Raw genomic sequence first — 27,615 nt, forward strand, 5'->3', positions numbered from 1 at the left:
TCCAGCTCACAGGAAGTATCTTCAGTTTCGTCTGGGAACTCAGCACTTTTAGTTCCGTGTATTGCCTTTTGGTCTGGCATCTGCGCCCAGAGTGTTTACAAAGTGTCTGGCGGTAGTAGCAGCGTCGCTACGCAGGCTGGGAGTGCATGTGCTCCCTTATCTTGATGATTGGCTGGTGAAGAGCACGTCAGAAGCAGGCACTCTACAGTCCATGCGAATGACTATTCAGGTGCTAGAGCTACTGGGTTTCGTGATCAATTACTCCAAGTCCCATCTCACCCCAGTACAGAAGTTGGAATTCATTGGGGCTCTGTTGAACACAAAGACAGTTTGAGCTTATCTTCACAACGCAAGGGCAGACAACCTCCTGTCCATGGTGTCCATGGTTCGAGCGTCTCAACGGATCACGGCTCAGCAGATGTTGAGACTTCTGGGGCACATGGCCTCCACAGTTCATGTAACTCCCATGGCACGTCTACATATGTGATCATACATATGTGATCAGCTCAATGGACCCTAGCTTCCCAGTGGTATCAAGCTGCGGGGGATCTAGAGGATGTAATCTAACTGCCCACCGACTTTCGTAATTCCCTTCAGTGGTGGATGATTCGATCCAATTTGACTTTGAGACGTCCATTCCAAATTCCTCAATCACAAAAAGTGCTGACGACGGATGCATCCTTCCTGGGGTGGGGAGCTCATGTAGATGAGCTTCACACTCAAGGAGCTTGGTCCTTTTTAAGGAAAAGAATCCTCAGATCAACCTTCTGGAACTGCGAGCGATTTGAAACGCTCTAAAGGCTTTCAGAGATCGGTTGTCAAACCAAATCATTTAAATTCAGACAGACAATCAGGTTGCTATGTATTACACCAACAAGCAGGGGGGCACGGGATCTCACCCTCTGTGTCAGGAAGCCATTCAGATGTGGCTTTGGGCGCACTGTCACGGCCGACAGACTGAGCAAGATAATGCAACCTCATGAGTGGTCACTGAACATGGAAGTAATCCACAAGATCTTCTGAGCGTGGGGCACCCCCTCTGTGGATCTTTTTGCCACTCAGATCAATCACAGGGTCCCTCAGTTCTGTTCCAGGCTTCAGGCCCACGACAGACTAGCGTCAGATGCCTTTCTCCTACATTGGGGAACAGGTCTTCTGTATGCATATCCTCTCATACCTCTAGTAGGGAAGACTTGATGAAACTCAAGCATCATGCGGAACCATGATTCTGATTGCGCCCTCTTGGCCCCGTCAGATTTGGTTCCCTCTTCCTCTGGATTTGTCCTCCGAGAAACTGTGGAGATTGGACTGTTTTCGAACCCTCATCACCCAGAATGAGGGGTCGCTTCTACACCCCAACCTCCAATCTCTGGCTCTCACTGCCTGGATGTTGAGAGCTTAGAAATTGCCTCTTTAGGTCTTTCAGAGGGTGTCTTCCGAGTCTTGCTTGCTTCCAGGAAAGATTCCACGAAAAAGTGTTATTCTTTCAAATGGAGGAGGTTAGCCGTCAGGTGTGACAGCAAGGCCCTAGATTCTTTTTCTTGTCCTACATGGACCTTGCTTGAATATCTTCTACACTTGTTAGAGTCTGGCCTCAAGACCAACTCCATAAGAATTCACCTTAGTGCGATTAGTGCTTATCATCGCCGTGTAGAGGGTAAGCCTATCTCTGGACAGCCTTTAGTAGTTCGCTTCATGAGAGATTTGCTTTTGTCAAAGCCCACCGGTTAAACCTCCACCAGTGTCATGGGATCTCAACGCTCTCACCCAGCTGATGAAAGCTCCTTTTGAGCCACTGAATTCCTTCCATCTGAAGTACTTGACCTGGAAGGTCGTTTTCTTGGTGGCTGTTGCTTCAGCTCATAGGGTCAGTGAGCTTCAGGCATTTAGTAGTGCATGCACCTTATATTAAGTTTCATCACAACAGAGTAGTCCTCCGCACTCACCCTAAGTTCCTGCCTAAGGTGGTGTCAGAGTTCCATCTGAACCAGTCAATTGTCTAGCCAACAATTTTCCCCGTCCTCATGCCCACCCTGGCGAAAGCAGCTTGCACATATTGGACTGCAAGAGAGCGCTGGCCTTTTACATGGAGCGGACGAAGCCCTTCAGACAGTCCGCCCAGTTGTTTGTTGCTTTTGATTCCAACAGGAGGGGAGTCGCCATTGGAAAACGCACAATCTCCAATTAGCTAGCAGATTGCTTTTCCTTCACTTATTCCCAAGCTGGGGTGGCTTTTGAGGGCCATGTCACGGCTCATAATGTTAGAGCCATGGCTGCGTCGATGGCTCACTTAGCCTCCATTGAAGAGATTTGCAAAGCTGCGACGTGGTCTTCAGTCCATACATTCACATCTCATTACTGTCTTGAACAGGACAGGGCAGTCAGTGTTGCAGAATCTGTTTAGAGTTTAGAATCCAACTCCACCCCCCTAGGCCCGTTTTATTCTGTTCCAGGCCACACTCTCAGCTAGCTGTATATAGTTTCAGGACAGTCTTTATGTTCTCGCCATTGCGAGGCCCAATTGACCAATGTCCCTTGTTTTGGGTGAGCCTGGATGCTAGGGATACCCAACCTGTGAGTATTTTACAGCCTGCTTGTCCTCGGAGAAATCGAAGATACTTACCTGTAGCAGGTATTCTCTGAGGACAGCAGGCTGAATATTCTCACAATCCCTTCCATCTCCCCTTGGAGTTATTTGTTTATGCTTTAGACTTAACTGAGATACTTCAGATGGCAGGAAGTCAGTCCGCGCATGCGCGGTGCGCTGCACATGCACCAGGAGACTCTAGCAAACTTTTTTTTGTTTTTTTGCTATGGCAAAATGCCGGTTCCCGGGCCGACGTGGACGTCGACCCACTTGTGAGAATATTCAGCCTGCTTTTCTCGGAGAATACCTGCTACAGGTAAGTATCTTCACTTTAATCTAAAAGTGTTAAATATTTAGTAAATACCTTATTATTAATTAGTTTATTAGTCATACTGTTTTTAAATGGCCCCTGTGCATATAGTTTATAAAATATGTATTAAAACCCCACTTTTAATGTAGAGAATTGTGTAGGCAGAAGGGTAGCAGCACCATTAACTAATGCTTCAGTGTTAAATGTTAATGTATTCCAGAAACCTTACATTATCCTGCAACTGGTTTTCCTAAATAATACAAATCAAAGAACTTGATGATAACCTTTCTGGACAGTAATTTGGGAGTTTGGAAGTTATAGTTTTGCACAAAGTATTAATTTGCAAGGCTTTGACTTCAGAGTAGAGAATGATAGATTACAATACAAAAATGCAGTCCTTTTTTTATTCTTTTTATGGCAGATTTCCGTACAACAAAGATGAGAAAAATGAACTTTGGTTCTCCAAATTTTTTTTTCTATATGGGGGTGTATCAGTTAATAATTCTAGCCAGTATACTTATTACCAGAGGGTAATAAAAATGATTTGTTTTTGTTAACAGCTGAGTGCATTGATAAGACTTCCATCTGGTGAAGATTATAGATTAAACCTGTTGCTGCTTCATCCTATTGCAGCTGATCAGAGTACTTTTAAAGTGCTTTCCACAAAGGTAAGCATTATTTGAGATTTTAGTGTTTGGTTTAGAGGGCAGTGCAGTAGCTCTGAGTACTTATTCACACAGGAGAATTAGATTTGCATTTTACTTGCATGTGTACTGCATTAGACTTGGTGGTATGAGATTTGAAAGGCCCCTTCTCCTCGCCGCTGCCCCTCCGAGGTTACCGCTACAGCCCCCCGGAGTTGCCGCCACCCCTCCACCCGGGCCGGGCCCTCGCTTCGCTGTTGAAACCCCGTGGGAACGCAGCACACAGCTCAGATGAGCTGCCGTCCTTCTCGTGGGTGAGGGCGGGACACAGGCAGGGAAGGAAGGCCGACGGCAGCTCAGCTGAGCTGTATGCTGCGTTGACGCTGTTTCTATAGCGGAGTGAGAGCCCAGCCCGGGTGGAGGGTGGGTGGCGGCGGCGAATCCGGGTAGGGGGAGTGGTGGCGGCGACCTTGGAGGGGGGGGGAAGCGGTAGTGACGGCGGTTTCGTCCCTCCCCTTGTGCAGTAGAGACCCTCTCTGTCCCGCCCCCGTCATCACGTATTGACGCGGGGGCGGGACAGAGAGGGTCTCTACTGCGCATTTGCGAGTGAGTTCGGTCACTCGCCGTTTATATGTTTGATGGTTTTCTCAGATGACAAACAGACTAGCAAGTCCTTACGCCGTGGGAGACATCACAAACAGAGCCCATGCAGGAAGCTACTCCAGTTTTGCAACATGAAGAGCTTTTCAGCTACTTTATTGCACATGTGTCATTTTCTGCCTACTGCTGTCACATGGGACATTCTTAGTCTTCATCTTTCCATGGAGCCAGTTGACCACCTGTTACTGGGACTTGCGTTAAGATGGTTTTTCTTTAAAATTGCTTGTTTTGTAAGTGCTGTGCAACTGGCACTTTTTGCTACTGTTGATTCTGACTGAATTTAACCTTCACAGCAGGATGATCGTCTAGTTCCTTTATTTCTAAACAAAAGGTATTGCTAGCAATGAAGAGCGTTCCAAGGAAAGATCGCTGACAAATTAGTCGGTTGTCTTTCATGAACCTCTTGCCTTCCAGAGTGAACATACAGTTTATATAAGCAATCTTTGTACAAACAACTTGGATCAGAAGGTCTGCTAATAATCAGTCTTAAACACAGGGATCAATAGAGTAGCAAGAATATGTAGGAATAAAATACAAATTAAAAGGCGAGATGCAGATGGTCTGTTTCAGGACTATGAAATATTGTATTTTCTTAACTGTAAGCCATTCAAATTGAAACTTAGAAGTAAAAAAGAAACATTGTTCATTAGGCATGTTTAATCTTTAGAAATGTGTGTGGCGCCTGGGGTCTTTCAAACCCCCAAGAGCAATCAATCTACATAGCTTGGGGCTTTCTGGGGTCAGGTAAAAGTCTGTTAAGAGAAAGTCAGTCTCAGCATTTTCTACTATCAAATGAGGGTTATTTTTTCCTTTAATTTCTTTAAGCTCAAATTAACCATTCCTCTACCACATTCCACATTTCCCTCCTCTTGTCATATGATCTCCTTTAGGGATCATTTAGACAACATTCATCAATGTTCATTAGGGATTCTATCTCCAGTATTATCTCTTTACAATTTCCCCCATCTAAAGTTAAATCTGCATTCCTTAGTTAAGTGATTTGTGGCATACATTATAGTTGTAGTCATAATAGGTGGTTTCATTGTGGCCATTTTTTATCGCAACATTGAAAACACAACACTGCAGTCTAATACAAGTTATTAATACTGCTATAATCACTACAGCTATCATCTGTACAATTTTGTCCCCACATGAATCAAAATCAGGTGACCAGTCCCAGGCACTATAACCCATATCTGAGCGTTTTGGATTATAGGTTAGATTCTGAAGATAGCTGAATTCAGCAATATCTGAGATTAGTCATCAACATAAACACAACATTTGGGTCATCTTATTAATAAGTCGTATATCTTGGGCTAGATCATGAGCCATTATTTGTTACAGCCTTAAATCGTCTTACTGCATGAGTAAGAGTCCTCATTCCATACTACCATCTCCAAAGGGGTTTTACACTCAGATCATTCACTATGGTTTTAGATTCTTCCAAATCTCGTTTCTGCAGGATCCTGGCCTTAGTATTGATCTGGGAAATATGTGGTCAAGGTATAATTTCTGAATAGTTATTATGTATGGTCAAATGTGGATATAACTTCACTATTATGCAGGTTCCTCCCCATTCTGGATGTAGCTGCTGATAAGCTAAGTGACCACACAAGAAATAATGTCCCATTAAGGCTTCCTTACCTTAAGGACAGAATACCTTTTCCATCAAATAATCAAGTGTATGTGAGACATGCACACAAAACCCAGGCTATCCAGTGCACCAGGGATTATAGTGGGGAAAATTTGGCCTTAGCACCATAAGGATCACTCACTGTCTTATTGTTGGAATAATCTACAGTATCAGTTTGGATGGGACAGTCCCCTTCCTAGGCTTCCCTGTCATTGCTAATGGGAAGTTGATGATGCAATTTACAGAACCCCCATTGGAGAGCTGTCTTCCTAACAGTCCAGGAGCCTTTAGCTAACAAAAGCCATTGACACCCTGTAGTAGCACCTGGATAATTTTTTTCTGACCCTTGAAAACATGTAAGCTTGATGTATTTGGCGAACTATCTCAGTCCAAATCTCATTAAATCTGTCAAATTGTTAGGGCCTGTACCTGTCCAATTCTTCCCATTGTGGGGTTTTCTGTGCTGTTACGGCTTTAGCACTTAAAGGGAGGGCCAAGAAAGGGAGAGACCAGTACTAGAGGCCAGGGGTTTATGAAGACACATCCAATAGTCTGCAGCATTAGTAACATCAATAACTTCTTTCAAGAGCTTAATAACAGTATTATGTTAAGGAATAGCCATAGCTTGCACAGGAGCAAGAAGTAGAAAGAATTCAGTAATCATAACAAAGTCAATAATAGGAAAAAGATACTTGAACTAACTATAGAAATTCTATCTAATGTGTTGAAATCATCCTCCTAACATCAGGGGAAAGTTCCTTACAGTTATTTTGGTGCCACGTGTCTCCCTCAGTTGGGTAACCTTTCCAGTGCACTCAATAGAGGATTTTTACCTCCTTCAACCGTAACATACATGTCTGCTTCATTATGTTTTAGATTCACAATCTTTAAAGTATTCCTGAGTAGTCTCAACGATCTTACTTTTCATCTTCAGATTTAGTTTGTCCTGCCTTCCAGCAGTTCTTCAGGATTTTGTTCTCTCCACCTTTTTCTGAAGTTTTAATCTGATGTCATCTGTCGGTGTCACTTCCCACTGATTCTTATTCAGAACTTTGGCTTTCTGACAGTGAAAAGCATAAATCCACGTAGAAAGGCCTTCACACTTTACTGCTGTATGTGTAGTCAGAAGCACTTGACACGGGCCTCTGCACCTTGGCTCAAGACAATTCTTTCTGCGGAATACCTTTCCGTAGACCCAGTCTCCGGGCTGAAACTGGTGACGCTGTTTCTCGGCCTTGTCTGGAAGGGCAGCAACAACCTGTGAATGATAAGACTGTATAGTATGGGTTAAATGTTTGCAATAAGTCATAAGCTCACTTTTCATTAAATTCAAATCTAGTGGCAAAAATACAGATGGAAATGCTTTCATAGGTCTTCCAGTAACTATCTCATGAGGTGGCAATCCTGTCTTCCTGTTAGGTGTATTTGTAAACTCATGAGATCCAGTGGGAGACTTTGAACCCAATTTAATCCTGTTTCCTGCTGGATTTTAGCAATCTTTGTTTTCAGCATTCTGTTCTCTCCACTTTTCCTGAACTTTGGGGGTGGTAAGGGGGATGAAACTGGTACTTTATACCGAAGGGTTTCACTACCTGTTGTACTACCTGTGAAATAAAAGGAGTACTGTTATCACTGGAGAGCCAGTTGGGACTCCCCAGGTGGGAATGAAATGCTTGATTAACTTTTTGGCTACTGTAAGTGCATCATCCTTGTAGCAAGGAAATGCTTCAACCCATTCTGAGAATAAACACACAATTACTAGACAATACTCAGAGCCCTGAATTTGGGCAGCTGGATAAAATCCATCTGCAAATTCAGAAAAGGTCATAATGGAGTGGGCTTATTTCCTTGGCTGGTTTTAACATGTTTACCTTTTTTATGCTGTTTACAGGCCAGGCAAGCAGCTTGTACATCCTCTGCAATTTTGGCAAATTTGGGATTGTACCAATCTTGGGAAAAATTATGAATCGTCCCTCCTCTGCTGTTGTATACCTGGCCGTGGTAGATGGAGGCATCATGTGAGAGCAGGGCATCGGGAAGAACCACATGGCTAGTGTGGGTTTTTCAAAGCCAATCAGAATGCAAAGTGCATTCAGCCTGTCTTCAAGAATCAAGTTCTGATTGTGACACCTCTGCTTAGGCTTGGATAACAGTCTGTAAAGGAGGCAAAGGGGGTGGCATCACTAGGTACAAGGAAGGCAGAGTATGGTGATCTCTTAGCAGTATGGTCAGCAAAAGAATTCCCCCGAGACACTTCAGTGTGGGCATTAGAATGGCACTCACATTTAACAATAGCAGTTTCCTTTGGGTACATAATAGACTTCAATAAGACAGACAGAAACAGAGGGAGCATTATAAATTGGGTTCCCTGAAGATGTTAAGAAAACCCCTGCTTTCCTAAAGTCCTGAGTAATTCCATATGTATAACGATTATCAGTATATATGATAACAGAACTGTCAGTAGCAATTTCACAGGCATGGGTTAAAGCAACAAGTTCAGCAGTTTGGGCACTATGAACATCAGGTAAAGGAGCATTCTCTACTACATCTGAAAGGGTACAAACAGCATATCCAGCCTTCAGTTGCTCTTGGTTGTCTCTGAAGCAAGAGCCATCCACAAAGATCTCAAAATCTGGATTGTGCAAAGGAGTCTCTTGCAAGTCGGGGCCAGGTTTAGTATTTAGTTTGACAAGTTTGATACAGTGATGAGGCTCCCCTTCATCTGGGAGTGGAAGCAAGGTTGCAGGATTAAGAATGGTACACTTCTGAACTATGACATGTTGAGACAGAAGTCGCTCATACTGTTTGGCCATAGAAAAATGCTGAGTCTTGGTATGATTAAGGAGTGCCTCTACAGCATGTGGAACCTTTAAAATGAGAGGTGACTGTAGTACAACATTCTCCGATAATGTCAATAAAAGAGCAGCTGGGACCACAGCTCTTAAACATGGCGGATATCCTTTAGCAACAGAGTCAAGTGAAGCACTGTAATAAACAATAAGCCTTGGCGTTCCGCCATGTGGTTGAGTAAGAACTCCAGAGGCAATGAAATTCTGTCATGGCAAAACAGGGTTAACGGAGTCGTGTAATTTGGTAAGCCTAATGCTGGGGCAGTAGACAGGGCTTGCTTGAGTTGTGTTAAAGCTTGCTCTTGGTCCTGTCCCCAGGGCAAGTGTTCTCGAACTTCACCAGAAAGCAGGTCCTGAAGAGGTTTAGTAATGACAACATAGTCCATGATCCATTGTCCACAGTAATTGGCCAATCCAGGCAACTTCGTAAGTTGTCTTTTAGTAGTAGGCCATGGCAATGTGTTAGGACTTTCAAGGCTAAACCTGGATTCGTGAGCCCTTGGACCACTACCGAGGAGCGGCAGTGGCAGGCAAAACCCCCCAACCAGCACTGGGCTAGCACACCAGCAAGGAAACTGAAAGCAAGCAGGGCAGACACAAGCAGGAGGGGAACTGAAGCTGAAGACAACCAGCGACAAACAGAGGAAGAACAGATACGATACAGGGTAAAGGACTTTAAGACAAGCTTGACTAACCAGGGTAGGGCAATGACTGAAAGCTGCCAAGCAGCCACTAAGAAAGACATACATACAAGCAATAAAGCTAGACTGAAAGCAGAACCTAGCAGACAAACAGAGAACACAAAGGCTAAAGTACACACAGGCACCAAGATCTAAACACAGAACAGGACAAGGCAAGAGTGCAACTGCACACCGGTACCTCAAGACCCTTGGCAAAGCAAAGGCCCTGCTGAAAGGGCCAGGTGCCTAATAAAGGCAATCAGCAGCTGAGGTTCAGCTGCAGGAATCTCAAGGCAGCTAAGGGTGAGGCTAGCTGCCAAACTTCCAACCAAGTCTGGTGGGCTTAGAATATCTGGACCGAACTGGAATGAAAGTCTGGAATGTGTAGGGAGACAGCAAGGCAGTCTATGGCAGCCACCGGTTCTGGCCACCAGAGGGCGACGTGAGCACAGCCAAGGAAAATAGTCACCCATCGTGACACAATGTTCGAATTGCAGCACTTCTGGTGGGTAACAACTCTCTGCTACCTTGACTAAGTTGAAATCCCAAATATGTAACTTTAGGTTGGCAGAACTGGAATTTGGTTGGCTTTTAGACCTATGTTAAATGGTTAAGCAACATCTCAGAGCCTTTTATACAGGCTTCCTTAGTGGGTGAGCAGATCAGAAGGTAGTCAGTGTACTATACCAAGATGGAACCTCCCTCAAATTGCAGAGGTTCTAGGGGTTTTCTTAATGCTTAATGCTTTGGTCTCTGTATATCCCTGACGCAAAGTAGTCCAAGTATACTGTTGGCCCCTATATGTAAAAGGAAAAAGGACTTGGCTCTCAGAGACCAAAGGTATACTAAAAAAGGCACTACTGAGATCTACGACAATATAATATGCTGTAACAGGAGAAATATCTAAGAGGATTGTAGCTGGATTAGTAACAAACTAGGATGGAGGCAACAACAGCCCTATTAACAGCTCTCGGATCCTACACAAAGCTCCAAGTATTTTTCACAGGTTTAGGGATAGGCAAAATTAGGGTGTTATAAGGAGAATTGGTAGGATAGATGACTCCTTGGTCCAGTAGATCCTGGATTACTTGTTTTATACCCTCCTCAGCTTCCGGGTTAAGGGTATACTGAGAAATCTTGGGCATCAGTGTAGAAATGTCCAGGATGACTTTTACCGGTTCAGTCTGCAACCGCCCCACTTCATTTGGGCTCGAAGCCCACAAGGGCTGTGGAACCGCAAGAAGATGAGTTTCCAGTTCTGGATCCATACCACCAGTATGGGCAGTCTTCTCGAGAGACATAAACTTTATTGATTCAATATCCTGTAAGTGTTGCTGTGGAACTTGAAGAAATGTACCATCTGGAGTACAGTAATGGTACAACCCAGATGGCACAAGAGCTTTCTGCCCATCAGATTGACTGGAAGGGTAGGGTTTGTAAGGAAGGTGTTTTCTTGATATGAAGGTCTCACTTGAATGAGTAAAGGTTGAGATAATGCATAAGGTGTAGGGTTCCCAAATAGTTCTTCAGCTTGGACCATTTCCCCTGTCAGAGAAACCGTGGGGAAATTCTGAATATTTCAGAGCAGAGTATATATGGCTCCAGTGTCAGTCAGCAACTGGGTTGATGTCAGTATTAAATGAGCAATTAGCATCAAGGGGTATGAGAGGATAGAGGGTCTCAAGTGATGGTTCTCCATGAAAAGTCTCATCGGGTTCTTCAGCACTGGAGTTACCCATATGTAGTCAGTCACAAGGTTGGACATCATGGATATTCAGGGATTGTTCAGCTCCAGAATCAAGAGGTCTTAGTAGAGGCTTTTCAGGACATGAAACTTTCCAGTGTCCCATTTGGCCACATGGGCCTATCGGGCCATTTATTTCCAGGCCCTTGGCCTCTTCTCCTTCCCGGGTTATTTGAGCTCTGGAAAGATCACAAACGCAAATTCAACAATTGTTCTTGTTTCTTGGCTAATTTGGAGCCTTTCTCTGCTTCCTTATCAAGTATTTTGCAATGACAATGTTTAGTTACCTCAACAAGTCTCGGGTGTTTTTCTGTATTCCATCCAACATGAATTATTTTAAGCAATGACTGTACAGAGGGCAGGAGCCCATTAACAAATGCTGTAGTGACACCTGTAACAGCATTCTGTAAGGCATTGTCTATTCCAGAATATTTCTTAAATTCATTTGCTAGTCAGTCCCAGTATTTAGAGGGATCTTCTCCAGGTTTCTGATGACATACATTTATTCTACTCCACTCAGCCTTCGGTTTGTATAATTCTGTAACTTTAGTCACTATTTCATTACATTTAGCTTTAAACTCATCAAAGCTGTCATCCTCTGACTAATCAGTATTTGGATCCTCTGTGTACCATTTAGCTTCCTTGAGGAGTTTGCTTAATTTAGTATCAGGAAGAAAAGCTTTCTGGAGATGATCGATATCAGTATAAGTGGGATTGCAACCATCAAACACACTACGCAGTGCTTTCTGCCACTTTACTGGATCTTCCCCAATATCAGAAAATCTTTGACTATGGCTCTTGGCTCAGAGACATTCCAAGGGACTGGAACTCTCACTAATTTATCTTGTTCCCCAGGCAACAATCATGGATAAGCTGTAACCCTCTCTGTATCAGATTCTGAGTCCTGCTTACTAGCACTTATGTGCCTAAGTCTGGACTTCTTTTGATGCAAGGCACATAATTCAGGATAAGACCATTTTTATAATCTTTTTATAATTTCTGATGTCAACACTTTTACAGTCTGCTCATGTTAGCAAATCTTTAAGTAAACACTTTGCTTCTGTGTCATGAATTTCTTTAGCTTTTTTTATATATATTTCTTGCAACTCATTAAGAGTCAAATCATTATACATTCATTCTAAATCTTCTCCAGATTTAGGCTGAACCCACTGCATTAAATTTTACATTATTTTTTTCTCATACCACATCGTCAGATTTACTTCCATATCTGGAAAAGCAGGTAATGTTTTTCCCCCTCAATTAGATGGAAATACATCAGGATTTTTACCACTAATCCCTTTTCTGCAGGACAGAAAAAAGATCTGCTGTATCTTCCTCTGCGTTATCCTCTGCTTGATAATCAGGAGGTGGGGCATTGAGCTGAAGTACCGGATACAAAGAAGTGCATCTTTTTTCAAAATAATCAGCTTTATTTTTAATCTCATCTAATTTCTGTTCAATTTCACGTTTTGATTTGATTAATCTTTTTCTCTTTTTGGTATTTTGTTCAAACCTGACAGTGCATGTGCTTTATCACGTTTCAAATATTCCTCATACCATTTAAAATACTGGTTCTGCTGGTCTACGGCTATTTTCTTTTGTTCCAAAATTTCTCTTAAATTAGTCAATACTTCAACTGTTTGATGGAAAACACAAAGCGGAATTATTTTTAGTGAAACAGGTCCATTTGTACAAATAGTTGCATGATTCAGTTCCATAGTTTACTTTCATGTAAGCTGCTGACCCTGAAAACAGTCTCAAATTTGCTTTTTTGATTTACCGTAATTAATGTGCTGAGAGGAATCTCAAAATCCTATGCCACTAACTCCTATCCCAGGAGTTCCTTTCTTTTGCCTATAAGATTCAAAACAGACAAACCTCTGTTTGCCTGTCAGAACCTAATCCCTAGAGTCTGTAATGTGGCCCCCAGCCAGATTGGCTAAGACCCACTAACCTCAAAAAGTCCCTTCTCTTGGTCTTTGTGGCTTCAGAAAATTGAGAATCCAATCTTCACATACATTCCCAATCAATGAACAATTCACAAAAATGTAGAAGTTTTTAGTTTTCTAAAACATGAAATATATGCAATATTCACTTTACCCGCAAGAGGGCAGTGTTGATCAATACAAATAGTTCACAGCAAAATGTAGTTTTCAACGAAACAAAAGAACCAGAGAAGTAATTTTATTTTAAAGTTTAGATAACACCTGAATTTTAAAAAGCAGAATACCAGTATAAATGGATAGAAACACAAACCCCAAATTGACACAAACACATACACAAAAACACAACATATATTTCTGGGGAAAAAAAAGGAAGTTAAGCGAGCAATCCTGACTAGGCTTAGCTAGAACTTAGCACTACATTAAGTGAAACCCTGGGCAAATAAAGTAAGAATCTTGTTTTATCTTAACCTTTATGCAGGGTGAATCTCGGTGCAAAGCCTTCTACCAGCTAGAAACTTAAGGATCACATCGGGGTCACAAATTTGTTGATTCTGACTGAATTTAACACTTCCTAGCAGGATAATTGTTTAAAGTTCCTTTATTTCAGAATAAAAGTTATTGCTAGCAATGAAGAAAGTTCCAAGGAAAGACCACTGACAAATTAGTTGGTCGTCCTTCATGAATCCCTTGCCTTCCAGAGGGAACATACAGTTTATAAAGGCAATCTTTGAACAAACAGCTTGGATCAGAATAAGTACATAATGTCGAGCAGGGACTGTCTCTTCATGTTCAAGTGTATAGCGCTGCATACGTCTAGTAGCGCTTTAGAAATGATAAGTAGTAATAGTAGTATTGCCATACTAGGACAGTCCAAAGGTCCATCAAGCCCAGCATCCTGTTTCCAACAGTGGCCAATCCAGGTCATAAATACCTGGCAAGATCCCAAAAAAGTACAAAACATTTTATACTGCTTATCCCAGAAATAGTGAGTTTTCCCCAAGTCCAATTTAATAATGATCAATGGACTTTTCCTTTAGGAAGCCATCCAAACCTTTTTTAAACTCTGCTAAGCTAACCGCCTTTATCACATTCTCTGGCAACAAATTCCAGAGTTTAATTACACGTTGAGTGAAGAAACATTTTCTACGATTCGTTTTAAATTTACTACTTTGTAGCTTCATCCCATACCCTCTAGTCCTAGTATTTTTGGAAAGCGTAAACAGACGCTTCACGTCTACCCATTCAACTCCACTTGTTATTTTATAGACCTCTATCATATCTCCCCTCAGCCGCCTTTTCTCCAAGCTGATGTGCCCTAACCGCTTTAGCCTTTCCTAATAAGTCGTCCCATCCCCTTTATCATTTTTGTTGCCCTTCTCTGCACCTTTTCTAATTTCACTATATCTTTTTTGAGATGCGGCGACCAGAATTGGACACAATATTCGAGATGCGGTCGCACCATGGAGCGATACAAAGGCATTATAGCGTCTTCTAATAATCAGTCTTAAACAGAAGGATCAATAGATCAGCAAGAATACGTAGGAATAAAATACAGATTAAAAGGTGAGATACAGATGGTCTGTTTCAGGACTATGAAATATTGTATTTTCTTAACTGTAAACAATTCAAATTGAAACTTAGAAGTCAAAAAGAAACATTGTTCATTAGGCATGTTTAATCACACATTTAGAAATGTGTGTGGCGCCTGGAGTCTTTCAAACCCCCAAGAGAATTCAACCTACATAGCTTGGGGCTTTCTGGGGTCAGGGAAAAGTCTGTTGAGAGAAAGTCAGTCTCAGCATTTTCTACTATCAAATGAGGGTTATTTTTCTTTTAATTTCTTTAAACTCAAATTAACAATTCCTTTACCACAGGCTCTCCTTTGTGGAAGCCTAACTTATTGATTGACGAAAGGCTCTTGTTGAACCACTAGTCAAGAATAATCTGAACTACATGATCTGGAAAATCTTATTTTTGATGTTACTTTTGCACACAAGCTAGTGAGCTCCAGGCCCTAGTGACTGATGTGCCATATCTGAAAATGCTCAGCAATAGGGTGGCACTGCACAAGCATCCAGTTTCCTTATATGGAAGATTGACCCTGTCTGGTACATCTCAGGATTTGCCAAGCGGGACAGGGGGACATCATTTTGAAGTTGATGGTGCCAGAGGTGCGTCTCTGTTATATCATGCATTTACATGGAAAATGCAAGAAAAAATTTCCAGGGAGAGCACTTCCTGCCTCCTAGACATCAATTGTTTTCTCTGCTCTTGGGTTTTCTTACATACATAAGGAAAAATGTGCAACTTAGAACCAAGGAAGTCTACATTTTGGTAATAGAAATAAAAGCACAGGGCAGAAGCTTTGTTCTGAGCAAACACAAATGATGCCACTAGTGTAGTTCTTTTGCTGATGAATTCACCTGAAGCCTCTAGCAAACCATAGATGGTTCAGAGGCAAGATTTTGCTCTCCTTTCTTGATTTCCTATTGGTACATAATATATATTATTTAAAGGTGGTAAAATATTTTCTGGAAATTTTCAGCACCTCCTTCAAATATCTTTGTAACATCTATCTTTGGGAGATAATAAGTAAACTTGAAGAAAATTCAATATTTGAATATTTAATTAGCTGCATTTTCCATAGTTTAGATTCAGCACCCTGAGGTTTAGCAAACATTTGTGAGGCAAATTGGGCAAATAGCTGTTGTGAGGGGGTGCTACTGCAGCCCACATTTCTTCCAGGATTATCTCTAAAGGTCTTTCTAGGGGAGGAACAGTTAACAGGGTCAGAGGCTTCCACCATGCCATCACTAAGATACAATGGTTCCTCTGACATCTTGGTTGTCTGCTCTAACATTTCTGTTTGCATTACTACCTCCCCCACAGAGTTCACGTGGGAAGGTTCATTTCCCAGCTAAAGCATATGTATTGCTTCTTCAGCCTTCAAATGAGCTGATTCCATAGCCTGGACAGCCGTCAGGAGGTTAGGGGAAACCAGGTTCAGTGAAATGTCACTGGCCAAGGAGGGGAGCTCCCTCACTGGCCCTCCATCACAGGAGTGCCTCAAAGCGCACCGGGTGAATTAAAGGGTCAACCTCTGCTAATCCCTCCAGTAGAGTGCTGCACAGCATGAGCACTTTATATAATCTAGACATCTGGGAGCAGGTATAAATCCTAGTATTGATCTCGGAGGACTTAACTGTGCATTCTCTTTCTGAAATGGGGTATTCACATGTGTGTGTTAGCCCCATCTTAGTCCTGCCCAAAATACACCCAGACCATGCCCTCTTTGAAATAGGCACATATTCATGATTTAGACATAGCGTTTTCAAATGGGATTTAGCAGTGTTTATGAAATGCACATCTGAATGCCAGTTAATGCATGTTCAAATCACAAATAGAGTTTCTAAAATGACCACCTATATGTGACTAACATGAAGCATTGAAATATATAGAATGAGCCTGGACAAGTAGGATGTTGTTTCTCAGATATGGGGGATGTCATCCAATGCAGATGCTACCCAGCATTGTTACTTTTAGCAGCATTGCACCATGCATGTACGAGTACCTTCCTGCCCAGTGTGAGCACACGGGGGCTGCAGTCTTCTTTTATCTTCAGAGCATACAGCGTGTCAAACTTTTATAAAAAATTTTTGGAGTGCCTTCCCATCGTATTAGTTTTTTCTTATATATTTCCTTGTCAGCAGCAACAGACTGATCCAGTGACTTGTGAGTTATGACTATCTATCAGTGGGTGGAGAGAGAGTGTACCAAACCAAACTCTGCCTCAAAGGACAGTATGCTTCTTGGTCAGTCAGTATTTTCTGTCTCCAGCAGGCGGTGGACAGTCTCTTGGTTTCTCATACTTCTGTGGCTCCTGTTTCGGGTTCCCTGTTTCAGTTGAGCTTGGGGGTGTCTAGGCTGGTAGAGGTGCCTGACTTGGGGTACACTGGTAGTGGCAGGTCTCTTCCTCCCTTTCTTCTCTTTCCTGCCACTTCCTGTCTGCTCCTTCTCCTCACAGAACATTGGAAAAAAATAATAATGGTGGAAAAGAGCAGGTTTCTGCTTATGTGGCATTCTGGAGGAGGGGGTGTGTCTGCGCGCCTTCATCTGACTGGATTCAGCCACCTGATCGAAGGCCTGTGGGTACCATTAAGGCTGGCAATTTTCTATAATTTTATTCTTTACAATACTTGTGATCTGGATTGGTCACTGTTGGAAACAGGATACTGGACTTGATGGACCTTCGGTCTGGCTCAGTATGACATCACTTATGTTCTTATGTACATCCCACTGGTCTGGTATGGATGAAAAGGAAGGAGAAATTCTTACCTGATAACTTTCTTTCCTTTAATCCTACCAGACCATTCAAGAATCCCTCCCTGTTTGAATTTCTTGAGGTGACAGTGGTTTCTTCTAGTTTGTTCTATATTCACAGGTCTCCAAGTTCAAGCTTTGTGTTGCAGGCTAATTCACCTATCTCCTGACTCAGAAAAATGCCTGTTCGTCAGTCAAGGGCATACTTTCTTTTGGTGGTTAAGTTGTTGGCTGAATGAGAGACATGGTCTTGAGTTTTCAATATTGACCGGAGGTACAGCCATGGGCACCATTGCTCGGTTATTCAACATACTGAGTGTTCTGCACTGTATGATACTCTTAAAGGGCAAAGTGCTTGGAACTGCTTTTTTCTGTTGCCATCTACTGGTAGATGGGAATAATTCACTGGTCTGGTAGGACTAAAGAAAAGAAAAATATCAATTAAGACAATTTCTTCATATGCCCCCATGTGCCTTTTATAAAAGAACCTGCCTGAAAGTACACCTGCACAGTTACATCTTTTTTGAAGTAGCTGTGAGTTTTGTGCCAGCACAAGTTGAGACACATGCATGTGTTACAAAATACATGTGCTAATTTTGCCTCCACCCTTTCTCCAACCCTGCATAGTAGAGGCTATATTTAGAGCACCTACTTTTTTTGTATGTATACACTAGTTAATTTCATAAGCACCTACTCAAACATGTAAAATTCTGTTTTACGTATTCGAGTCCCGTATAAAATGACATCAAAATGCAGAGAATCTGAGGGTGCATTACACAAATATCAACACCCATGACAGAGTTATGGTCTGGAAGTTTAGGAAGAGCTAGGATTCATCAATTCCTGTCATCTCCTAATTGCTTAACAGCTATTAGCATTTCTTTCCTGACAAACAAAGGTGAATCATAAGGAAAACAAATAGAATTTTAACCTTGCTTAGAAAGAATGCAAACTTCCACAGCTCATTCTCTCACTTTTCAGAGTGTACTAGGTTTGGGGCTGCATCATTTATGTTACGTGTAGAAATAGGTGCTTCTCAGGACAGTGCATTATAATGATTGTGTAATGAGTAGCAGACTGTCCTTGCAAGGTTCAGACTGATTCTAAGGAGGAAATTTTTCATTTACATTTGAAAAGCAAAGTGGTAAATGTTACCCTTTCCATTTTAATACTTTTTTCTCTTCCTTTCAATTTCCTGGTTGGCCAGGTTAGATGAGCCAGGATCCCCTGTAGGTTGAACCCTTACAAGGGAAGGCTACTTCATTTCCTTTTTTTGCTGACAGAGGTTGCTTCTGCAGTATTGGAATGTCTTACCCAGAAAGGAGTAATCCTGTGTTTATAGCAGTGGGATGTGAACCAGAGAAACCAGGATTCAAATTTCATTTCTCCCACAGATATTTTCTGTGATCTTGGATTTTTATTTCCTGTTGCCTCAAGTACCTACTTAGATTGTAAGCTCTTTGGGGAAGGATCTTGCCATACCTGAACAAAATATAAACAGTCTTAAGCTAAAATCAGAAAGGTAGCCTCAAAATATGGCATAAAGGTGAAGGCTGGTGATTATAGCAACGTCCAGGAAAGCAGGTACATATCCTACTTCTGTCAGTGAAACTCCTTGAATGGGTTAGTTATTACATCCATTTGTTGTTTTTTGGTCACTACCATAGGAGCCGACTCTGTGGGTGCTTGAGCACCCCCAGTATTGAGAACATTCCTTGTATGTGTCCAAGGAGGGGTTATTTCCATTGGACTTAGCACCCCCAATAATTTTGAAAAGTTGGCTCCTATGGTCACTACATCTTCCATTGCCTAAGGTACAATTTAGTGCAAGATTTACTAAAAAGGAACTAATGTATCGCTCTTCATTATTTACCACACTTTCCATTTTATATACTGGCCTATTTACTAATAACATGTATTAATGGCATTCACATATGCTAATACAGTAGCTGCCTGGGACATGGAAATACCTACTGTGCCTGAAATGCTACTTGCTCTGAGATCAGGGCAAATCCAAAATCTAAACCCCTGCAGCCAGAATTACTTTAATATACTCAACCCCTGTCAATGTGGTTGTAGGTTCTAAATCGTGGGTCTGTTCTCATGTCATTTATTTTAAAAGCTTTTACTCTAAAGTTAGAAAATATTTTTATTTCAGTATGAATACTGAGCTGAAAATTAAAAACTAATTTTTTTTCAAGAGTGAACACAGTTCCTGTTCATATTTAGCTTAAAAAAAGAAGCTACAGTTCTATACTATATGCTTACAGAAAATAACCATAGCTAGTTCGTTAAATTGTAGAATCACGTGCACGAATAACTGCTTGATGTCAAATAAAAGGAAAGGTAAGTTCTCAATGGAGCAAATTGGAACAAAAACTTGGGGCAGGCAAATGCAGTGACCATAGCATTTCAGTTTACAGTTGAAAAATAAATTTGGTGTTTTAACCTATACTTATTCTTCATACAATAGGAGATTTGTAACTGTTTCAAAGAAAATGAAACATTTTCATATTGCCGAAGGTTACCTGCAGCTGCTGTGGTGAATGAAGGGGACTGTATGTAATAAAATTAAACTGTTTGATCCTGGGAGCTGAACTCTTCACAAAGAGCTTTTTGTACTATGGTCTGTATGATTCCCCAGGTTAAAGTGGTTTTAGGTGGCCCTGTTATTCTTTTCTTGTGCAGTTATTCAAACAGTACAGAATCTGTAAATACGAGTTTGGCACATTGACTACATATTATGTGAACATTTCTGGTTCTTGTCTAATTTACAGTATGGTGTGATTATCGAGATTTTGCATTTGATCTGCTATAAATCATATGGCAAAGAATGAAAATAGACTATAGATAAAGGCAGGAGCAAGAAACAGATTTAAGCTGAAATTATTTACTTATATACTGTTAATGTGGCATTGTAGAGGTAGTGGGATCAAAGTGTTTTAATGATTGCCTTAAACTGTACAGTAAATGGGGATTAGAGAAGCAGTAGCACTCGTGTTCTGAGAGAGTTTATAAACCTTATAGGATGGCCTGTAATTTTGCTTAACATTTGAAAATATGATTAGGTCTTAATCTGAACCCTGAAAAAAGAGAGAACTTCGTTGAGCCAATAACTTGGACAAAAAGGATAGATTTTGATTATTCAACAAAAAGTATGCATCTTTGTGTGAGGAAGCATGTGCCTTTTGTTCAGTAACTGGTAGTAGTACCTTCTCTCTCTCTCTCTCTCTCTCTCTCTCTCTCTCTCTCTCTCTCTCTCTCTCTCACGAAACCTTTGTGTTTAAAAAGCAAAACCATGTGCATGTAAGGACTGGATAAATTAATTAAAATGAATCCCCTTAATATATAATACTTGGTAGCAATAATGAAACAGTGATCGAATATTCACACAGCAAGCAATCTAAGTCAATAGATTTATTTTCCACTGAACATAATTAACTTTGTATGAACTTGGCTGCTGTTAGTGTGCTGAACTGGACAGTGTTGGCACATGTAGACTGACTCTGGACAGTTCTGCACAAAGGAAACCCTTCCCTCATTAATCAATACCTTCTATGTGAAATAGTAATATTAAAAAAAGGCAAGTGCATTTTTATAATATACCACTTGTTAATAATGTACTTCCCCTTACCACTCTAGGAATAGCACTCTTTCCACTCTCACTCCAGTGTCCCAAATATCCACTACTCAGTATTGTTGAGTGCTGAAAGACCAGTGGTGTTTATTATTTTTATGACCTCTCTAAACTATCATATAATATAACAGCATTAGAGAGATAAAATACAAGGCCACACATATGAGAAAGTGATTTTATTACTTACCAAGAGAAAAGTACAATTATAAAAGGTTAATTTCTCATAGGGGCTTCAGAGCCACAACACAGCCGTGATGCTTGCGTCTGAGATTTCCCCCCGATAAGATCTGGTACATGCAGTTTTATACAGGTAACAGTTAATACATATTGTAATGCTGTGGTTAGTACTTATTGGATAGTATAATATCGTGGTTATTACTAATTGGCTAGGCTAATATGTTGGTTATTATTTTTGAGAAAGTCTAAATTGGAACAGTAAGCACAGTCATCCTTCAGGGGAATTTTCCAGTTTTGCATTTCTCCGGAACACCTGCACCACCAGGTTGCTACACAACGCTAATCCATACTTGCAGGCCTTGCACCTCCAACCTCCCTTCCTCATTCTCATCAGCACAAGGGTGTCTCAACTCTTTCCAGTGCTGGAGTTCAACTTAGTGTCACTTGGGCCTGTCAGTTCTACTGTCTTTTTCATACCCTGAATCAAAGTGTAGAGAGTGGTTCATAATATACATCTCCCCCCCCTTGAGGGCTTCACACTTGTTAGGCAGCAAGCCTGGTCCTGCACCCTGACTTGTGCTCACACCTCAGATTTTGATGATTGTAATCATGACTAGTGCCCCGGCCGCAGGCTGTCTTAGGTTGCAGGTCCATAGAGTCCCTTAGCATGATGGGACTCATGTCCCTGTCTTACCCGTCATGGCCGTATGGCCTCATGAGCACTAAGAGGTGGACAGTGCAGAGTGGGATCACCATAAAGGGAAGGCAGTATCACTCCAGCAATAAAGGGAAGTCGTGGTGGTGTGTTCCCAAAAGGGGGAACAGGCCATGGATCATGGAATAGCGAGGAAGCAAGTGAGTAGACACGGCATGGAACAGCAGTTAAAGCCTCTGTGCTATTCCGCAGAAAGGTGACTGTGATTACGATACTTGATAAGGTGAGGGTCTAGACAGGGGGGGTAGCCTAAGACTCAGCATAATAAGCATATGAGTTAGGATGTGTGTTAACATATATGGTCCCTGTAGAGGAGGCAGAAGCATCAGTAAATGGAGCAGCCTGCATTTGAGTATACATAGCATTTTCATCTACTTGTAATTCTTCATACAGCGCATATGCTTGCGCTGTAGGCTCTCTCTGTAGGAAAGGAAGAATATTCTAAACAGCAAATAGTAAAATACCAAAAAGGAAAATAAGAAGGAAGACAAGTCCTAAAGCTATGAGTGACCAGTCAAAAATCGTTTGTTCGTATAATTGATTCCTTTGTCATGTAAGGAAATCAAAACTTAAACAACAGTATGTTGAATTTAAGGCTTAGGTATGGGTAACTTGAGCAGACCTATAAGGAACAAAATAAAAGCAAGTATGAAAGTGGAGACAAAAGTCCCACAAGGGTTAATTTTAAGTTCTGTGGTGTCAACCACTCGCTGGGAAGTGACGGGGTAGTTTCCTGTGTTTGCTGTGCTTGGTCTGAGTCTCTTTCGGGTGTGGCTGGTGTGAGCATCGGGATGCTTGGAAGACACAATATTACTTCTAAAATAAAAAGGTTAAGTTTAAATGCTTATCAAAAATGTATGCAGTTGTAAGGGTAGGTGTAGAATTAATGCTCAAAAGGGTCGAACTTGTTTAAATGCTTAGATAGAGATTATGTGGAAAGAAGAAAAAAGGACGTTAAATAGAAAAAGGTTGAAATATTAAGAAAGTATTCTATATTTAAGCAAAACAACTTATGCAAAATTAACTCAAAACTAAAAGCTCATGTATAACCATCAGAATTCTATATTTCCCAGGAGAAGATTTGGTGTGTTGAGTTGTTTAAATGCTTAATTGTTTGCTGTAGAGGTAAAGTACTTAGAAAAAGAAGAAGTTGTGATACTCAGTGTGTATGTGGAACAAACTTATACTAAACTAACTTACCCTAAAATGTTTCTAAAATAGAATAAATGCAATGATTTTGTAAAACAGGATAAGAAGCATCAAACTACTGTTTGCTTCTAGCATAAATGCAAATATGTTGCAAGACAGGATAAAAGGTATTATGCTTTCAGTAGTGATCATAAGTCCATGATTCTTTTAAGCAGTCCTGAAATAAAATTTGTCAATAAAGAGTAAAATTAATGCTGTAATGAAAATGAGGCAAAAAAGAAGTCCATACAGTCTTAGTATATACGTGTAGAAAGTATAATTAATGCTGAAGTTATCTGTTTCCTGCCTCTGTGTTGTCAGGGACACTTCCGGATTCAGGCGTATCTCCAGGGCCAGCTGTGTTAGAGGCACTTGCACTTCCTGATTTTGATGCTCCAGCTTCAGTAGTATAAAAAGTCTGTTTAACTGTGTCTGAATTTAATTCTGTAGCATGTAAGTAACAGATTAATCGTCCTCTGGCCAACGTGCATTAAGTCTGTCAAGTAGACTTAAAGCAATACCCAAGTACTCTCGTAAAGTTAGTCACAGCTAAAATAAAAGCAATTAGAATGGCTGTGGTTCTGGCCTGTCACCTAGTTCTGTTATGTGAGGGTTAATCTTTGGTTCCTGGACCTGAGCTTGTCTGAAGACTCTGATGTCTTTCATATGAACCCAAGATGTGTGGCTCTCTCTTAGTTAAAGCAGTTTCAATCAAGTGTTGTACTAGACCTCTAACACAGGGGATTATACAACAGCAAAGTCGATATACTGTATGGATCAATTCGTCTCTGTGTTAATAAACCTGTCTCTTGTTACATGTCACTAGTTTCTGAAGAGTCCTGGCCGCTTCTGGATTTAACTTCTGAGGAGTCCTGGGCACTTCCTGATTCAGCTTTATCGCTCAGCTGTGATCGCAGCGCTTCCTGTTTTTGGCGCTCCGGCTTCAGGGGCTTGCTTTTCTGTAAAAAGTCTAGTGTCTTTTAAGTCCTGGCTTTCTGAAAAGAGTCTGTCTTTTATGTGTACCCAGGCAGTGTGATCTTGTAACTTAACTGCAGTTGTGGTCACTGCTTCAACTCTGAAGGGACCGACGTAAATTGGGTCTTTCCAAGTCTTGTGTGTGTAGTATTTTCTGTGAACCAGGACTCCTGCTTGCAGAGCTTTGGGGTTTCTGGTTACCCCTTCAATTCTATCCCCCCTTCTGGCTTGCGAATTCTGAGGGAAGCAAGACAGAGATGTTATAATAGTTTGTAGCTGGTCCCAGTACACCGAGTGTCAGGCAAGCAATGATCTGGTTTACCGGGGTTAAGGCGCATTCTATTGTACGCCCATTACACAGTTGAAAGGTTGTCAATTTTAATGCCTTAGAGGGAGTGACACGCAGGGTGAGCAATGCTAATGGCAGGGTGTCTAGCCAATTTTTAATTCCATTTGCCATGACCTGTCGGAGTTTTGTTTTTAAGAGACCATTGTATCTTTCCACTAAGCCATTGCTCGTGGGTCTATAAATCCACACCGTCCAGTGTGTGATGCACAATTTAGAGGTCAATGTCTGAGTAGCTCATTAACAAAATGGGTACTATTATCAGTGGTGATTTTACAGGGAATACCAAATTGGGGGATAATTTCATAGCAGAGAGCCTGCGCCATTACTTGTCCTGTTTCTCGGGTACAGGGAATTGCTTCGACCCACTTGGAGAAAGCATCAATACATACAAGGAAATATCTCTTGCCCTTGACAGGTGCTATCATGTCATGAAATCACAATACTAGTGCAGTCCCGGGCCATGTACCGAGGGCAGCTGTCCGGGGGGTACTGAGGTGCCACTTTTGGAGGTGTTCAGAAACCATTTGTAGCACCCGCGTACAACATTCTGACATATTGACAACATGTGTGGAGCCCAAATCTTGGGGGACAAATTATCATACATGGTGTCAGCAGTGAGATGCAGTGGAAAGTGTAATGGATGAAGCAGAAGTACTAAATACTGCTGGGCAACACAAATTTGGCCACTAGGGTATACCCATAGACCATGTAACGTCTGGGTACATCCTACTTGCTGCCAGGAGCAACTCAGTCTGGGTCACTGGAGCTTGTAGGGTCTCGTACAGTTCCTTCCCTTCCATAACTGGGGGCTGGGAAGCGCTAACATGCTTTAAGGGATCGGTAACAGCTGTATCAGTTACTTCTCTAGTTAGATCATCAGCCATATTGTTACCATCAATTTCAAAAGAAAATACTGTCTCCTGGTGTGCCTTTATCCATTTGATGGCAGTGCGTAAATGTTTTTCTCTGAGAACAAGCAGGCTGTTTGTTCTCACTGATGGGTCGGCGGCCCAGGAACGGCAATTTTTCACAGCAAAAATAGACAAAGCTTTGCTAGAGTCTTCTGGCACGCGGGGTGCGTGCACCGCACATGCGCGGCCGTCTTCCCGCCCGTTGCGTGAGAGTCCCCACTCAGTTTTTATTTTTCCGTGGTAGAGAGTGGTTGTTTTGTCGGTCTCTCTCGTCAGGCCCAGAAAAAGAGTCTTCGCTTCTCAGAGTTATTCTCCCTCTTTTTGTGCTGTTTTACTCCTTGTTTCCCTTCAAAAGTTTAAAAAAAAAATCCTTTATTTCTAATTTGGCCCTTTCAAGTTTTTTTTTTGTTTTCGTCGCGGCCTCTCACTTTTGTGCCCTTTATTAGGCACATTTGCGAATTTTGACTTCGCCGCCACTATTTTTCCATCCATGTCATCGAGGACTCCCAGCGGCTTCAAGAAGTGTACTCGGTGCAACCGATCGATCTCAGGTACCGATCCCCATGCATGGTGTCTTCAGTGCCTTGGGCCCAACCATTGCCCAGACGCATGTAAGTTGTGTCTTAGCCTTAAAAAGCAGACACAAGCGTCGAGAAAAGCTCTTCAGGACCGTCTTTTCGGAGCTTCGACCGGTTGTTCGGCTTCAACGTTGACATTGGTACCGAGGTCGTCGATATCAGCACCGGAGATGGCATAAACTTAAGGAGGGCAGGTAATGGCTGTCCGAGGACCACCACACGCTGGGAGCAGTGAGCCGTTGAGTGGGTCTCCACCTGCCTCGAAGTCTCCTGCTGTACAGGGCCCACGGGACCGACCATTCTCGGACCCGACCCCGAGGAGGCGTGTGGATTCCATGTCCTCCTCGTCGGTACCGAGGAGTATCGATGACAAGCATCGAGCAAAGGCGAAGAAGCATCATCATTGGTCTCCTTCCAAGCACGGTACCGGGAGCTCCGGGGCATCGAAGGATTCGGCACCCATGAAGCGCCGACGCCGGGAGGACCGCTCACTCTCCATTCGAGAGGTGTCGGTCTTCGGGCAGCCTGGTACCGCCTCCTCGACCTCCGCAGATTCTGACGCCGGTTCCTGCACCTACCCCGCAGCCTTGCTCGACAGCAACTCTGGACGAGTGCATCTGAGCCATTCTTCCAGGTGTTCTGGAGGGGTTGCTGCATCAGTCTGCTCCAGTACCGGGGGTGCTTGCGCCCTTCGTATCGTCGCTGGAAGCTGCAGCTGGCTCTATGCCTGTGGTGAGGTCTTCGACGGCACCGGCGTCAGCTGCCACCCAGGTCGGCTCCCTGTCGACTTCTCGACATCGCCATCGAGGACATGGTTCCTCGGTGTCGCGATTGGTCCAGTTTTGGACTGCAGTTAAGGAACTCTTTTCTGATACCAATCAGGATGCCTTGTGGGATGAACGGGAGGATCCCAGGTATTTCTCTTCTGAGGAGTCTTGTGGTCTTCCCTCTGATCCTACTCCTTCACCAGAAAGAAAGCTTTCTCCCCCCGGAGAGTCTTTCTTTCTCTTCATTTGTCCGGGAAATGTCTGTGGCTATTCCCTTCCCTGTGGTATCTGAGGATGAGCCCAGGACCGAGATGCTCAAGGAGACACTTATGTGAAACTGGATGAAACCACATTCCCAAGAAAGCTGAGTCCCAATATCGGATTCACGGAGAACCTGAGCTTATGGTTGTGGATTCTGCTCTCGAGAGCCAGGAGTTCTAGAGACTTTGCCTCGGCGCCCCCGGGGAGAGAATCTAGAATCCTGGACTCTTTTGGGAGAAAGGCGTATCAGACCTCTATGCTCGTGGCCAAAAATCAGTCCAACCAGCTCTACACGAGCATTCACTTGAGGAACACGGTGAAGCAACTGGCGGACTTGGTTGATAAGCTCCCTCCGGAGCAGGCCAAGCCTTTTCAGGAGGTGGTCAGGCAGCAGAAGGCGTATCGTAAATTCCTGTCCAGGGGTGCTTACGATTCTTTTGATGTTGCATCCAGAACCGCTGCCCAAGGTATAGTGATGCACAGGCTCTCATGGCTGCATGCCTGTGACCTGGACTATTGAGTCCAGCAGCGGATTGCGGATGTCCCTTGCCAGGGGGATAATATTTTTGGTGAGAAAGTCGAGCAAGTGGTTGATCAAATCACGCAGCGGGAAATCGCTATGTACAATCTCTCCCGCCTGGTGCCTTCTGCTACTACCTCATCAGGTGGACGATTTTTCTGGGG

The 27,615-nt window shown here is 42.5% G+C and overlaps 1 protein-coding gene across 2 annotated transcripts in view; it reads left to right on the top strand.

Moving 5' to 3' along the window:
• SUGT1 (SGT1 homolog, MIS12 kinetochore complex assembly cochaperone) overlaps positions 1-27,615 on the top strand; it is a 70,760-nt gene that overhangs the window by 26,753 nt on the left and 16,392 nt on the right. For both annotated transcript variants that reach the window (XM_030200556.1, XM_030200557.1), the window contains one exon: positions 3,458-3,565. In XM_030200556.1, coding sequence (XP_030056416.1) covers positions 3,458-3,565 — 108 coding nt within the window. The remainder of the gene's footprint in view (positions 1-3,457; positions 3,566-27,615) is intronic.

This window comes from Microcaecilia unicolor, chromosome 4 (assembly GCF_901765095.1).
Source record: "Microcaecilia unicolor chromosome 4, aMicUni1.1, whole genome shotgun sequence".
In the NCBI taxonomy this organism is placed as follows: domain Eukaryota; kingdom Metazoa; phylum Chordata; class Amphibia; order Gymnophiona; family Siphonopidae; genus Microcaecilia; species Microcaecilia unicolor.